Genomic DNA, 17,161 nt, shown 5'->3' with positions numbered 1-17,161 from the left:
ATGATGGTTATTCATTCAAACAGGTGTTTGAACAGAAAGTGATCAGAAGATATCTAAGACTCAATAAATTTTATAGAAAAATGGAAAGTGTGGAGGACTGCTTAGGCTCCCATCACATAGGGGGATAGGGTCTTAAATGGCAAAGGAAAGGATATGTTAGTGACTCTCTAGCCACTGGCTCTAGAGCTGCACTATTATAACTAAAACACTAAGAGCAGTTTCTAATGGGACTACAGGTTAAAAAAAATCATCCTCTCTTGTAATTGATTTGTTTTTCAAAGTCATGCTCATTAAGTTATAAAATATAATATTTATGAAGAACTTGGGTTGCGTCGGACCCTGCTGTAAATAGATTAGGCTAATGCTTCATTTAATTTCTAAACAAGGACAAGAAATAGGAACTATTATCCTTATTATCTAGATGGGAAAACTGAGGAACAAAGAGTCAAAGTAAGTTACCAAACTTTACGTAACTAAAGTTTACATAACTAGGAAGTTGTTGATTTGAGGTATGAATAAAACAGGTGGTTTAGCTCCAGTGTCCTGTGGGCATCTTGTTTTTTCTGTTTCCTTTTGTGCTTTTTTGTTTTTGTTTTTCTTTATTTTTTCAAGACACTTTTTTTTCTGTGTAACCTGGCTGTCCTGAAACTTGTTGTGTTTACCAGATGCCAAGTTTTTACTGCTATTAACAGCCACTATGACCAAGGCAATTCTTGTAAGGATATCATTTAACTGGAGCTGGCTTACAGTTTGAGAGGTTCAGCCCATTATCATCAAGGTGGTAGCATGACAGCTTCCAGGCAGGCATGGTGCAGGAGGAGCTGAGAGTTCTACATCTTCATCTGAAGGCTGCTAGTAAAGGACTGGCTTCTAGGCAGCTAGAATGAGGATCTTAAAGCCCATGCCCACAGTGACACACCTACTCCAACAAGGCCACACCTCCTAAGCATAAACAAATCACCACACTCCAAGTGCTAGCATTAAAGGTGTATGCCACCATACCCAGATTAGTGTCCTGTGTTTTTGACACTGTGTCAATGCTGCCTCAGAACACATACTTGAAAGAAATGCTATTTTTTATTTTGCAGTTTAAGTTGTAATTTCATATAAATTCTCATAAATCTTCCAGAGATTAAAGGTGTGAATTTAAAACATGGAACAAAACCAAAACAAACAAAATAAACAACAACAACAAATGCCGAGTTCAATATTTTCAGATATAGGTTACTATATTCACTATGCCTGCTGTTTGCCAGTTACCCTTGAAATTGAATTGAAGTCAATTAATAGTAATTTATGGTCCCATGTTGAGGACCAGAGCACAGAGATTCAATATGTAGAGATGACCTGATTTTTGTTTCAACCTGGAGCAAATAAAATACTCTGGAATATTATCATTGAATAGAGAAGAGAAACATGAACTTCAGAGTGTTCAGAAGACGTGCCCAATACCAGGAAAGTAATCAGAATAACTTAAAACCCAACTCAGATGAACTAGTTATTGTTCTTATTGTATTGCTCCGTTTCTATCAAATTGGTGAAATATATTAACAAAATTAATTTCAATAATAAATACATCTGTGCTCTGTAAGGTCAAATGTTTGATTTGATTTTTTTTGCATGTTTTCCCCAAGAACCCATTTTGTTCTGGAATGATTGACAGAGAAATGGAAAGATCACAAAGAGATGGGAAGGAGGGAGGATTCCACAAAAGATAGACCTCTGAATAGGAGCGTTGGGGTTTGGTTGTTGAGCAATTTCTTTCTTTAACAATACTCAGTTGTAAAGTAGGCACTGAAACTATTTCTTCACAACAGTACCTGTGGGCAAATGTGGACAGCTCTATCTCTATGCCAAGACTCTTAGAACAGAGAACATGCCCTAAACCTCTCTGTATACCCAACGTCTACAGAGGGCTTTATAGAAAGCATAGCATCTGCTCAGTGCGTCTTTTCTCTCATGTATGGTAACAATGCTGGAATGTTAAGAATCTGCAACTCAAGATTTCTAATTAGTTTGTTTAATTATTTTTTCCATAAGTTCCTATGTCAAACATCTAGACATATTTTATTGGTTTATTTATTTGTCTGTCAAATCAGGGTGATTGTTCTCATCATCCATCCAAGGACATTTGACAATATCTAGAGACATTTCTGCTGTTAAATTTTTTGGGTGGTGGTGGTAACTGATAGTGGGAAATAGTGGGTAAATCTGAAGATGTTATGAAATCCCACACTGGAATCTAAAAATGTCAGTAGTGCCAAGGTTGAGAAATACCTACATAAAAATATTACATAAGTAGTTTCTTTATTTCTACATTTCAAAATACAAGTAAAAACGTGATTTATAAAAATATAGATTAAAATACCACACCAAAGATTTTCTTAAAACAAGACCAAATCTACTGTTAGAAAGATTTTCATTTTGAGATGGACTTTCATGTAGCTCAGGCTGGCTTTGAGCTCATTACGTGATGACTAAAATGACAGGCATACATCACCATACCCATTTTTATGACTTTCTGGAGATCGAACCCATGGCTTCATGCATGTTAGGCTGCATTCTACCAACTGAGCTGTATCTAAGATGAATAATTTTTAATTGACTCATGAAGACTCTTTAAAAGTGGCAGGAAATTATGAGATTGGAGACATATATACTTAAGCAATGAATGTTTGGACCTCTATGCTATCCGAAACAATTTGCTTTACAGCTACCGTCAGGACATTCTGCAGATGAAGCACTTCAAAACCACCATTCAGACAATAGACTCTTGATTCAGACTATTCCTTTGTTTCTAAATTCACTCCATATCCACTCTTTTGACTAGCACATCAAAAGGAAATGTATATTTATTTGCAAATATTGTCATCAAAAGGAGCTGCTATTATCCATGTCTTCCAATGGCTATTCCTCTCAGATATATCTAGGTCCAGTTTCTCATACCATAACTACAGGATCATTCTTTTACCATTAAAGCATTTCCTGACTTCCATGGAAAGGTGACTGGCTTTTCCCACTATTCTCACAACCTTATTCTATCTTAAGAGAAGAAGAGGAGAAGTCTGGAGTAGTTGGTTATTCTCTGCATTTGGCCATGCATGGTCTGGTATCATCTCCAACTGATATGGTTTTATGTGTTCTGGTTTTATTTGCTTGTTTATTTTTCCCAATACATGACACTGAAATAAAACTTTCTTTAAGGGATAAGTTTTTTCTTGGAGTAAACTGAGAAAAAATATACATAAACTGCAGGAGGATCTCTCAACATACCACAAAAATGAATCCAGCTTCTATACAGAGTTAACATATCATTACTCAGACAATCACATGTTGTTTAAAGACTTTCTAAATATTTACCAAGATCTTTAACAAGTGAGAGTGCTTCCCATGATATGAAGGCTCCACCGCCATCATCCAGTGCACCCTGCCCGACGTCCCAGCTGTCCAGATGTCCACTGACCAGGACAACCTAAAATAAATAATAAAAAGAAGGAAACACTAAAACAAATGACATCAGAGAAGACACATTCAGGTATTTCAAACACTAAGATCAAAATTCTTATATTTGTCTTAGAATGTGTCTGAGACACATATTGTTTCCAGTGGGAAAATAGGCATAATAGCATCCATATAATTCCATGTTCATTTTCAGAGTGGCAAGAGTCCTCCCTCCCGATGTACCTTTCTACTAATAATATTGTAAATGTTTCTTTTATTTCCTCAGAAGAAGGGATGAGATGAGAGACATGCCCAGGCATTACAAATACATGGCTTGAGCTGAACCCAGAGCATTTCTATCTAACTATCCCAAGGCTGAGGCCTGGAAGCTTCTAGCTTCTATACAATCTAATCTTCTGAAAGTCCAGATCTTGAAGGCTTCAGTTTCCAGCCTCTGTCTGTTAACCTAGGCCTAGAATGCTTCAGCCTTCTCTGAGACTTGTTGCCAAATAAGCTCACTGTCTAGCTCTTTCTTAACTTTGGCTAGCTGGCTCAACTTAGCTGATCTGGCTCAAACTCCTCTCTAAGCTGACCAATTCCATTGGCTTCTCCTGGTTTTTGACCAAATTGGTCTGCTTGGAAAAACTGACTCTGAACTTCATAAACTGAACAGAATTGCATGAATCTGACTGAACTCAACTGCATTCAACGGAACTGCACTGAACTCAACTGACTTGTCTCTCTCTGCATTGCTTTTAAGTATCCTCTCTTTCTGTCTGTTCTCACAAGAGTTGGACATATATTGACTCTGACTCATTCTGCCAAATCTTTCTATGATTCACCACTTTGTCTGGCACTCAATTAGATGCCATCATTTGGGATTAAAGGTACAAATGGCATGTGGGTATTTCAGCCAGAGAGATAAAGGTATCTACTAACAAGGAGTCTACATCCCAACTGGATCACACAGACCTAGGTCTTCAGATTTGATCTTTGGCTGAGTAGCTACGTTTCTGGATTAAGATTCTTCTCTATCTTCCCCATTCTCTTTAAGCTAAATATTGTACACAATTTAACTATTACAACATAATATAATCTTGACTACTAAGGGCATTGGCTTGTTGCTGATTTGTCATCATTTTATGGCTTCAAGTAAAAATTACATAGAAAGGATCTCAAGACTTCAACCACATTCTCAACTGGTTATTGATTTTAGAATATACTTAATAAATGTATCAAATTAAATTCAAATGAAAACGAGAACAATAATTTTTAAATTATTGTGTTTTTTACATTATAAATTACTTTGGTATTTATAAGTAAATAAGACTTAAAACCTAGATCTAATTGAACAAAACATTTAAGAGAGATCTCTTTTTAGGACAAAAAAAGAATTTAAATAGTATTTAAAGGAACATTAGTAATTTTATTTCAGAAAACATGAAAGTGATTTCACTAGAACTGAAATAAACTTTTTCTTTCATTGGTAGGGATTGAATCCAAGGTCTCATGAGTGATAGAAAATTACTATACTGCCAAGTCATACACATAGACCATGAAAAGTGGTGCGACGTCAAGAAAGTTTTGATATGCATCACATAATATGCAAATGAGGATCAGAGAGATTATAGAGCTAGATAATGACTTTAGGAAAAATGACTTCATCAACTTAGAGTAGGCAAATTTCCTAATAGATGCAAAAAAAATAAACAATAAAGAAAAGCAGTAACTTAGACTTTACCAAGAGTCAAAAGTATCTCCTCATTCATGGACCCCTTTAAGAGAGTAAACTCGAAGGTATTTTGCTAGGAGAAAAGTCCATGTCTATACCCAATAAAGGACATACACACCTGAGTGCTGTGCAACTATCCTGGAAAACCATCTTACCTAAGCACTGTGAACATACACAGAGGCTGTGACTCAGAATTCTCACTTCTAGTTGTATGGTGTATGTAGAACTGCGTGCATGTGTGTGGGTACTCTAACCAAGACAATTTTCTTAGCTCTATGAATAGTTCTGTTCTCATCTGAAAAAGAAAATATCCAAGTCTCTGTTAAAAGTAGAATGAAGGGGTTGGGGATTTAGCTCAGTGGTAGAGCGCTTGCCTAGCAAGCGCAAGGCCCTGGGTTCGGTCCCCAGCTCCGAAGGAAAAAAAAAGTAGAATGAACAAATAGCATTCATGAGTGGAACGCCACGCAATAGTAAAAATGCAATACATAATAAACAGCATGAAGAATAAAAGAAGCCAGATACAAAATAATGCTCTGTGTATATTTCCACCTACATAAAACATAAAACCAAATAATTCAGGGAAGTGGTCTCCTGTGTCAAGGAATATGAGAAAATGGAAGGAGGTATGAGGGGAGCTTCTGTGGAGCTATCCTGCTGCTTCTGATGTGGGTGCTGATAATGCAGGTGTGTTCAGCTCACACAGTTAGCATGTGTGAACTCTCCGTGACAACATTGAACTCAACAACATTTTTAGAAATTAATGTACAGCAAACTGTCAGAGAACAAAAGCTGAACCAATATTCTTCATTACTTTGGGGAGAGGATTTGTGGCCGATAATATCACTGTGACCTCTGCACTGCCTATTCACTGAGCAGCTGAAAGATCTCCTGATGACTTACAGGCGACCCAGCCTACTATGACTTCATTGTAGTCACAAGTAGGGATAATGCTCCAGACTAATAAATTGCCATATAATGAATCCAAATGAATCGTTTCTAAGGGGGAACAGAAAACAATAATAACAACAATGATGATGATGATGATCGTGTGTCATAGCAGAGTCTTCTGACTTAGAAAGTAGTGTCTCTAGAGAAGTCAGAGTGAGATCTGTCAACATCCTCACAGCCTAGGACCATTGTTCTATCAAGACTGTCTCAGACTAAAATGTCAGAATATGTTTTAATTAATGTTTTCATAGTTCATTCAGGACTACCCACATCACGGCAGCCATCATTTTATATTTCTGACTTCTTCTACAATCACTGATGTCATTTATAACTATATTTCTTTGTGTCTCTTATAAGCTTCCACTCCCCAGATAGCAATTGCTACTTATAATAGCAGTTATGACATGAAGGAAGGTTTAGAGTAGTAAAAATCTAAATTATGAAATATATGCTCTGATTTTTGGCACCATGCTATAGAAGGAAAAAAAACCATATCATTTAGATTGTGAGGGTTTGAAACATTTTTCAAATCATAATGTTGGGGCTCACAATATAATGATTATAAATTCAGTATTTATTTTAACAGGAGCAACAAAATTTTAAAGAAATTTTAAAAGAAAAATTGAAATTTTCTTATGGTTAATGCTTCTGCATATGTGTAGAAAACAGCAGTGAAAAATTAATTCAAAATAGTATCAGACCAGTCTCTACTGCAGCCTAGAAGACATCCAGAAAAATATACAAATCAAGGGCAGCTGAGAACCTGCCCTTGGTCGGGGTTAGGCACTAATAAGCATTAACTGTAATAAAGGTGCATCTGACTTAAGCAAGCAAAACAGAAACAGATGACACAGAGAAGCAGTAAAGTCAAGATTCACAAAATTTAGCACCCGGTAAAGAGGAATATCATCCCTTCATCCTAATTCCCTAGAGCCTAAACAGTACTCACAGCCAAGAAAGCAAAATTGAGTTATCCAGTCCCCCTCTGGGTTGCCACCTAGGAGTCAGGCAGAGCTCTGACCAGTTCCTCCTCTCAAGTGGACTTTCCATTACCTTTTCTTCTAAAGTCAGTAAACAATAAGAGAACTGAAAAAAAGCCAACAAAGAGCCAGAGCAGCCATGAGAAGACAGGAGGAAGGAGAAAGGGAAGCCTAGTGCTCTGAATGTGAGGTGTGTGTTCTCTGTGAAGCATACATTTGCATATCTCTAGTAACTATTAGAAGCTTGGGGCTGAGGAGTGAGGGAAAGTGCTCAGCAGGAGGAAACTGGATATAGAAAGGAAACTGGTGGTCTAGAGAATGAGACTGGTAGAGTGTAACCCCTGCCAGGCTAGTGTGGCTTGAAAAGGATAGAATTAAGGAAAGCAGAACACACAAATGTGTTCCCTCCTCTGTTATTGAGATGTCCTCAGACTCTAGATCCAAGTGGATTTGCCTGATTAAGAAATAAATAAGAAAACACATGGCAGAACGAGAAGGAGAGGATAGTCTGGGAAGCTGTGTATTTTTATGAAAATGTTCTAATGTGATTCACCAGCGGAAAAAAAATCTTAATTTCTGTCAACAATTTTATTGAGTTCTTACTATGTACTAGAGACACAGAAATAAGTAAATATTCTGAGAGAATTGCATTCTGGTGGAGGAGACAAAAACAAAGTAAATAAATATAACGTAAATGTAGTGTTTTATGGTATAAAGATAAATCTGGGCATGATGTCACATATCTGTGATCTCAAATCCAGGAGGCTGAGGCAGGTCGATCACCAGTGTTAATTTAGTTAGATTACATAGCAAGTCTATGTTACAAAAGAATAAAGAGAGGAAGAGGTGGAGACAGGGGGATAGGGAGAGAGCAGAGAAAACAGAAAGGACACTGGCAGAGATTGGAAGTTCTCTCCCTAGGGAGATGGTATTTGAATATGGAGACCTAACATTCTAAGCAGCAGAAGCTCTGAATGGAAACAAGAAGAGCACATTTAAAGACTGATAGGAATCTGGTGACTTAAGTATAGCAAAAGTAGTTGCTGGAAAGATGTAGAGGCTATGGGAGCTACACAAGCATACAAGTCACAGAGTAGAATTCCACTCTACTGATGAGGGACATGTGGGGCTCACAGCATCCTGTTTATGTGCACAAGTCACTACTAGTGGGTAAACTGTAAAGAATTCAGAGTGAAAGAGGAGGGGAAACAGGACTATTTGCCAAAATTAATTCATCCAAAATCAGTTTATGAGGAAAACCAACCAGCCATAGGAACAGGTTGTCCCCTCCCTACCTAAGAAAAAGCAAAATAATCCATAAAACAACTTTCTGAAAAGCACAACGTTAATTTGATCAAGAGGGCTACATCTCAGGGGATAGTGTAGACCCCCAAGAAGAAATGAGATAGCACTGTTGGCCTTGAGCAGGGAAATCAGGAAAGCTGCAAAGTGGGAGCAATGGAAATGCCAAGCAATGTGTATGAATGGGGTCAGCACAGGCACTTAGAATCCCTGAAACTCAATGTCTTAATTACTGTTTTATTGCTATGAAGAGACTCCATGGCTATGGTAACTCTTATAGAGAAAACCATTTAATCGAAACTGGCTTACAGTTTCAGAGGTTCAGTCCATTATCAGCATGGTGGGAAGCATGAGGACACACAGGCGGGCGTGGTCCTCGGAAGGAGTTAGGTTTTCAACATTTGGATCTGCGAGCAGTTGGAAGCCCCAGCCTGCGGCTTCTGAAACCTCAAAACACACCCCTGGTGACACACTTCCTCAGACAAGGCCACAATCCTTTCAAATACTACCACTGGGGCCATTCTTATTCAAACTATCAAAATCAGGTAGTTTTCTAAATCTTTCCCACAGGCCTCCACTCAATGACGCCAAGAAAGACTAGGGATAGGGCAGGGGTAAAGGCTGTAGTGGTACGGGGATCTGGATGCTGCTGGAAGCAGCCCGTAAACATACTTCCAAGACTCTTTGTGTGAAGTAGAAGACAGTCCTTCCTGCACAGGTCAGGGGCTATAGACAGGGTCATTGAAACTACTGTGTTCCCTGTCTCTCTCCATGAGAGACAACACCCATAGCAAAGTCTTCACATCCAGGGTACCACAAGGACAGGTTGCAGAGACTTAGTTCTACGGTATAGAAAGGCAGAGTATGGGTAGCCCAGGATAGAAATACTAAGAAACATCACTCTTGAGGTCAGATACCAGGACCTGGTTAGGACTAGGGAAGAAAAGAACAGGAAACCAAGAAACTATGCTTTCCAGACCAGAATCTTGAGCCTGAGTCACTGGCAGACTGAACACCATTCATCTGGGGAAAGATATAAGCAGATAGGCACGTGGTAAGGTCCAGACATGCAAAACTTCTTAGAGCCAAGGGCGAGGTGAGACCCTGGGCCAGGAACCCGGACCCAAAAACAAAAACAGAAGAGTTTTAGCTTGCAAAAATGTGAACATCGAGGTTAAGAACAGAATCGATATTCAAACCTAGCTGTACACTGAGTAGATCTATCCAACTCTCTTCCTACTAATGGCTACTGAAGAGAGGCCATATTATGTGTTGAGTGTAACAATATTAGTGGTAGGGTCTCCTGGCCTCCTACACATGATATCTAGTATATGGTAGGAATGGTGAACTACAAAGTAGGCAAAAAATATGACCTGTTGTTACAGAATATAGTATTCAGCAGGGCCAGACAGAAATATTGTTGGGACATTTAAGCTATTAGATGAGGATTGCTTTAAAAATAAGTAAAATGTTTGTAGATCTAATGAAAAGATGGGGAGTTTCATTAGAAATGCCAAGACTACAAGACTGAACTATATATGCTAAAAATATAGCATATTTATAGATGACCTAATATTTATATTTGCATGTAAATAATGTAAACTTTCATTAGCTTTATAGCTTTAGCAGAGTGTAAAAGATATTTTAAAAACAAGGTACGATATGGTTAGACTTCAATCAATGTCAACTAGTGAAATTGGAATCACCACAGGAATGTCTTTCTGAGGATTTTCAGAGATGTTTAACTGGGGAGAGAAGCCCCAGCCTGAATGTGGGCAGCATCTCATATGGAATAAAACCAGAAAAAAGGAAAAGAACAGAAAAGCCCTTCCATTCTCCTATCCCTACTTCCTGGTCAGTACCATTGACCAATCTGCCCCTGCCATCCCCATCCACACCAGGATAGACTCAACCCCTCTAACTTGTGAGCCAATTAAAACCCTCTTCTTTTAACCTGATTCTTGTCAGGTATATGGTCACAGAAAAAAGAAAAGAGTTGGTACAAAAGTTGGTACCAGAGTCAGGGTTATTGTTATGCCAACCTGACCAAGTGGATTGCAAATATATGGAACATGGAACTGGTTTATGGGGAAACTTTAGAAAAGTTCAGATCTATTGGACACACAATATCTAGAATATTATCTATAAATTTTTAATGACTCATTCTGATGGGAATGTTGAACACCAGAATGAAAAAAATACATGTAAAGAGAAGCTAGATCTCAGGAGGTTCCATCCATGTGGACTAAACATTGTATCAGGAAAGGTTGAGAGGCTATTCACGTTATTCTGTGACAAAGAACCTGACTGCTTTCTGCTAGGTTCTGAGATCCTGAGTGAGGTTTACATGAAAAAATACATACTAATTTATTTGGTGGGGAAAGTTCATGACAGCATGCATCCAGGCTGTGGCTTGTTACTGCTCACTGATCCTAGTATGATCCATGGCTAGAGAGAATACAAAGAAAAGAGAAATATGCTGTTTGGTGATAAAGGAGTAAGTGACCTTAAAGTTGCAGACAATCACAGAGAACAGCTGTCACTGTAGCTACCAGCGATAGGCTACTCCCATGACAGCAGTTATCCCCCATTTTACAAATACATTGCCCAGACAGATCAGAAGCACACCAGGCCTGTTTGCTTTTGGCTCTTGGGGTTTATTTGCGGATTCCCCTTCATGCCCCTAGGTTAGCTTTGTGACATGTATTTTAAAGTATCCAGGAGTCTCAGGACGACAAAATTGGATGGCTGACATATTTCCAGTCTCATGGAATCCTTAATTTTACAGCAAGAACAATAATTGTCTGAAAAATAGGATCTATGAAAATGAGGAAGAGAACCCACACACAGGTGCTGCTGCTGTTATGCTCCTCTGGCTGCTCCTCAGTGGATGACGTGAAATTCACTTTTGGTTTCTTTTCTTTAATACAGAACGTTTTACTTGACAGCAAAACTGAATCTGCCTCACCATGCCTAAACACGAAGTTTAATGAGGACTTTTAGCATTAATTGATATGGACAAGTTAGTAGTCTCTAAAGAGCATTTTCTTATCCATTAGACAAATCTATCTGTGAAGCCTTTTGTGAGAGTTAAATTTTATGATTTATCCCTACCACTATGCCTGACACAAATATGAACTGCTTAAATGCTTGCCATTGATTTTGCCCCAGTTATGTATCAAGATGGCCTTGAAAATTGTATGCGGTTCTCTCTTGGAAAGATTTCCTTGGGATTTTGTAGACTAAGCAAAGATTCCTACAGATTGCTTCACCAGGCAGTAGTTCTATGTAGCAGTCTATGTGCTGCCACTCTCCAGTAGAGAGACTATCAATCACAAGCACATGTTATTTAGAAATGTGACAAATATTTTTAAAATGTTTGCTGAGCCCAATTTTACACAGCATGAACTTATTCCATTTGGAAACACATATGTGCCTTAAGAGAGCTGTATTACATTCTTATTTGCATAATGTATTGCAAAGGGTGAAAAGTTATAGCTAAAGCAATCGAAAACACATAGCCATATTTCAGGATTCCTAGACTTACTAAGGAACTAGGAAGCACTAGGTTCAAGTCGAAGTCTCCACCACGTACCTGGGGTTCATTTCTTCTGGTCTTGATAGTGCCAATTTCAAGCAATTGCAATAACAGAGCTGATGATACTAGGTATGGCATGGCTGTCTCTCTAGTTGGGCTTGACTACAGGGAGAAAACAACAACACTCTGACGTGGTTCATGGAGAAATGAGATACATAAGCTGACAGTAAAAGCATTTCCTGTTACCACATCTTAGCACCTTTTGGATGGAGACATTGCTAAGAGTAAAGAGGTAGAGAGTGGAAGAGAAAGGGGAATGTTAATTTTTGTTGTCAATGTAGACATTTGTGTTGCTAAACTTTTTAAAGATCAGGAAGAAGATGCCATGGCCAACTTATTTGTTTTAATCTAAGATCTAATCATGTATTATTTAAGATATGTTCCTTCAGCAAACTGAAATAAGTCAGGACATATCATCATGCTGTCTTTGAACTCTTTTTTTTTCCCAGAGTGAAGATCATAACCTTTAGAGGAAGACAGGCCAGAATATGATCTTTCCTTCTGCCATTGACCGAGGACTTCCAGGCAGCCCTTGAGCTGTTGGAGCTCCCATTTCAATGTATCAAAATGAAGAGCTTAATATCTGTCTCTAGTGCTACCACAACAGCCATTGCTCAGTGCGCCTCTTTGAACAAGAGGTATGTTCCATTTGTCTAGTTTTATAATCTTCTTGAGATTTAACCTGTTTTCTTATTAATTGAATGCCTGCTAAACAGGTAAGTTGTGTGTGGTTATTGATATGGCTTTGTCTGATAACAATTCTGAAGCAGTTGGAGGACAAGGAATAAATGGGTGAAGGGAGCTAGGACAAGACCATACTAGGAATAGTTTGAAAATTCAAAGCCTGGTATTTCCAAGTCAGACAGACATCAACTGGGAAGAGGAGACAACTGTGCTTTTCCCAACAGCATTCAGCTGAGAAATTCCAAACTCCTTCATGGAAAATAGCTTTGTCTTTCCTTCACACACCTACACCCTCATAGGCTTATAATACAGTGAAGTGAACTGTTTAGTAGTAAAGTATGATTCAGAAAAAAACAACATTTATATTTGTGGTCAGTGCACATTTAAAATCCATTCCCCAGTACCCAGATTCCATGAAGATGGATCTGGACTCTCAGAAGTGGGGACAATGCTGAAAGCACAAGGGAAACAACCACTTCTGCTCACATTCCTGGTCCAAGAATAACCACTCTGGAGCCTTCTGGACACAGGAAGCAAGGAGAAGTCAGGGACAGGTTCCTTCCCGTTACCTTCAACGCTGGGAACTGAAAGCCAAGCTCCAGGAATGCTGATACAACCGAGAGCAGAGGTAAGAGCACCACTTCGGTTCTGACGGACCCACCTGAAGCCCTCAGGACACAGGGACCCAGGAACAGTCTGGGAAGGATCCTTCTGGTTTCTGCCTGTGCCCAGAGCTGACCCAGTCCCACAGTTCTCTGTACCCAGTTTCCATGGGGGAGAGAGCTGAACTTTCAGAAGTGCTGGCAATCCTGAGAGCACAGCGAAGACCACCACTTCTGCTCACATTCCTGGTCCAAGAGGAATGCACCTGGAGCCTTCTGGACACAAGAACATAGGAGCAGTCAGGGACAGGATACTTCTGGTTTCCGCCTGCACCCCAGAGCTGACCCTGTGACAAAGTTCTCTGTATCCACAGCCCTCTGAGAGACAGCCAGTCTCCAGGAGTCCCGAAACACAGGCTTGCAGGAGGGTTGAGCCACTGTCAGAGACAGCAAAAAGAGCTAACATCAGAGATAACCAGATCACTAGAGGCAAGCCCCGGAACCTAAGCAACAGAAACCAAGACTACATGGCATCATCAGAGCCCAGTTCTCCACCAAAACAAATACTAAATACCCCAACACAATGGAAAAGCAAGATTTGCATTTCAAATCACCTCTGATGAAGATGATAGAGGACTTTAAGAAGGGCATAAATAACTCGATTAAAGAAATATAGGATAACACAGGTAAATGAGTAGAAGCTCTTAAAGAGGAAACACAAAAATCTCTTAAAGAATTACAGAAAACCACAACCAAACAGGTGAAGGAATTGAATGACCCAGGACCTAAAAATGGAAATAGGAACAATAAAAAAATCACAAAAGGAAACAACCCTGGAGATAGAAAACCTAGGAAAGAGATCAGGTGTCATAGATGCAAGCATCACCAACAGAATACAAGAGATAAGAGAGAGAATCTCAGGGGCAGAAGATACCATAGAAAATATTGACACAACTGTCAAAGATAATGCAAAACACAAAAAGCCCCTAACCCAAAACATCCAGGAAATCCAGGACACAAAGAGAAGATTACACCTAAGAATAGTAGGTATAAAGGGAGTGAAGAGTCCAAACTTAAAGAGCCAGTAACTATCTTGAACAAAATTATAGAAGAAAACTTGCCTAACCTCAGGAAAGAGATGCCCATAAACATACAAGAAGCCTGCAGAACTCCAAATAGATTGGACCAGAAAAGAAATTCCTCTTGTCATATAATAGTCAAAACACCAAATGCACAAAACAAAGGAAGAATATTAAAAGCAGTAAGGGAAAAAGGTCAAGTAATATATGAAGGCAGACTTATCAGAATTGCACCAAACTTCTCAACAGAGACTATGAAAGCTATAAGATCCTGGACAGATGTCATATAGACCCTAAGAGAACACAAATGCCAGCACAGGCTACTATATTCAGCAAAACTCTCAACATACAGGGAGAAACCAAGATATTTCATGACACAACCAAATTTACACAATATCTTTCTACAAATCTAGCCCTACAAAGGATAATAAATGGAAAACTCCAACACAAGGAGGAAAACTACACCCTAGAAAAAGCAAGAAAGTAACCTCCTTGCAACGAAACCAAAAGGAGACACATAAACATAATTCCACCTCTACCAACAAAAATAACAGTAAACAACAAACACTATTCCTTAATATCACTTAACATCAGTTGACGCAATTCCCCAATAAAAAGACATAGACTAACAGACTGGATACATGAAGTGGACCCAGCATTTTGCTGCATACAGTAAACACTCCTAAGTATCAAAGACAGACACTACTTCAGAGTAAAAGGCTAGAAAACAATTTTCCTAGCAAATGGTCCCAAGAAACAAGCTGGAGAAGCCATTCTAACATCAAAAAGAAAAAATGAACTTTCAACCAAAAGTTATCCAGAAAGATAAGGTAGGACATTTCATATTCATCAAAGGAAAAATCCACCAAGATGAAATCTCAATCCTGACTATGTGTGCTCCAAATGCAAGGACACCTACATTCATAAAAGAAACCTTATTAAAGCTCAAAGCATACATTGCATCTAACACAATAATAGTGAGAGACTTCAGCACCCCACTCTTAGCAATGAGCAGACCATGGAAACAGAAACTGAACAGAGACAATGTGAAACTAACAGAAGTTATGAACCAGATGGATTTAACAGATATCTATAGAATATTTCATCCTAAAACAAAAGAAAATACCTTTTTCTCAGGACCTCATGGTATTTTCTCCAAAATTGACCATATAATTGATCATAAAACATGCCTCAACAGATACAAGAAGATTGAAATAATCCCATGCATCTTATTGGATCACCATGAAATAAGGCTGGTCTTCAATAGCAACAGAAGGACCGAAAGCCCGCATACACATGGAAGCTGAATAATGCTCTACTCAATGATAACTTTGTCAAGGAAGAAATAAAGAAAGAAATTGAAGACTTTTTAGAATTTAATGAAAATGAAGATACAACATATCCACTCTTATTGGACACAATGGATGCAGTCTAAAGAGAAAAACTCATAGCTCTGAGTGCCTCCAAAAAGAAACTGGAGAGAGCATACACAAGCAGCTTGATAGCATACCTAAAAGCTCTAGCACAAAAAAGAAGCAAATACACCCAAGAGGAATAGAAGGCAAGAAATAAACAAACTCAAGGCTGAAGTCAATCAAGGAGAAATAAAAAGAACTATATGAAGAATCGACAAAACCAGCAGCTGGTTCTTTGAGAAAAATCAGCAAGATAGAGAAACTCTTAGCCAGACTAACCAGAGGGCATAGAGAGAGTATCCAAATTAACAAAATCAGAAATGAAAAGGGAGATATAACAAAAGAATCTGAGGAAATTAAAAAACTCATCAGATCCTATTACACAAGCTTATACTCAACAAAACTGGAAAATCTGTATGAAATGGACAATTTTCTAGATAGATAGCAGGTACCAAAGTTAAATCAAGATCAGATAAACCATCTAAGCAGGTCCATAACTCTTAAAGAAATAGAAGCAGTTATTAAAAGTCTTCCAACCAAAAAAAACTCAGGACCAGATGGGTTTAGTGCAGAATTCTAGCAGACCTTCATAGAAGACCTAATACCAATACTGTCCAAACTATTCCACAAAATAGAAACAGAAGGAACACTACTCAATTCCTTCTATGAAGCCACAATTACACTTATACCTAAACCATACAACAATCCCACAAAGAAAGAGAACTTCAGACTAATTTTCCTTATAGACATCAATAAAATTCTAGAAAACAGAATCCAAGGACACATCAAAATGATCATCCATCATGATCAAGTAGGCTTCATCCCAGGGATGCAGGGATGGCTCAATATATGGAAATCCATCAACACAATCCACTATATAAACAAACTTAAAGAAAAACCACATGATCATCTCATTAGATGCCTAAACAGTATTTGCCCCACCTGTGGACCCAGCCCATATACATACATCCACCAAACCCAGACAATATTGCTGATGCCAAGAAGTACATGCTGACAGGAGCCTGATATAGCTGTCTTTTGAGAGGCTCTGCCAGAGCATGACAAATACTAAGGCAAATGCTAGCAGTCAACCATTGAACTGAGAAGGGGGTCATCATTGGAGAGTTAGAGAAAGGATTGAAGGAACTGATGAAGTTTGCTACCCCATAAGAATAACAATGCCAACCAACTAGAGGTCCCAGGGACCATTCAAAGAGTACACATGGACAAACCCATGGCTCCAGCTTCAAATATAGCATAGGATGACCTTGTGGGGCACCAATGGGAGGAGATGCCCTTGGTCCTGCCAAGGCTGGATCCCCCAGTGTAGGAGAATGTCAGGGAGGGGAGGCAGCAAAGTTTGGATGGATGGGTGGGGTA

The 17,161-nt window shown here is 38.8% G+C and overlaps 1 protein-coding gene across 4 annotated transcripts in view; it reads right to left on the bottom strand.

Moving 5' to 3' along the window:
• The window catches only part of Cpq (carboxypeptidase Q), a 569,822-nt gene that overhangs the window by 295,959 nt on the left and 256,702 nt on the right, over positions 1–17,161 (bottom strand). For all 4 annotated transcript variants that reach the window (NM_001440041.1, NM_031640.2, NM_001440038.1 and 1 more), the window contains 1 exon segment: positions 3,361–3,472. In NM_001440041.1, the coding sequence (NP_001426970.1) occupies positions 3,361–3,472 (112 nt within the window).

This window comes from Rattus norvegicus, chromosome 7 (genome assembly GCF_021556685.1).
Source record: "Rattus norvegicus strain SHRSP/BbbUtx chromosome 7, alternate assembly SHRSP_T2T, whole genome shotgun sequence".
NCBI lineage: Eukaryota > Metazoa > Chordata > Mammalia > Rodentia > Muridae > Rattus > Rattus norvegicus.
This window is presented reverse-complemented; position numbering and strand designations above follow the sequence as displayed.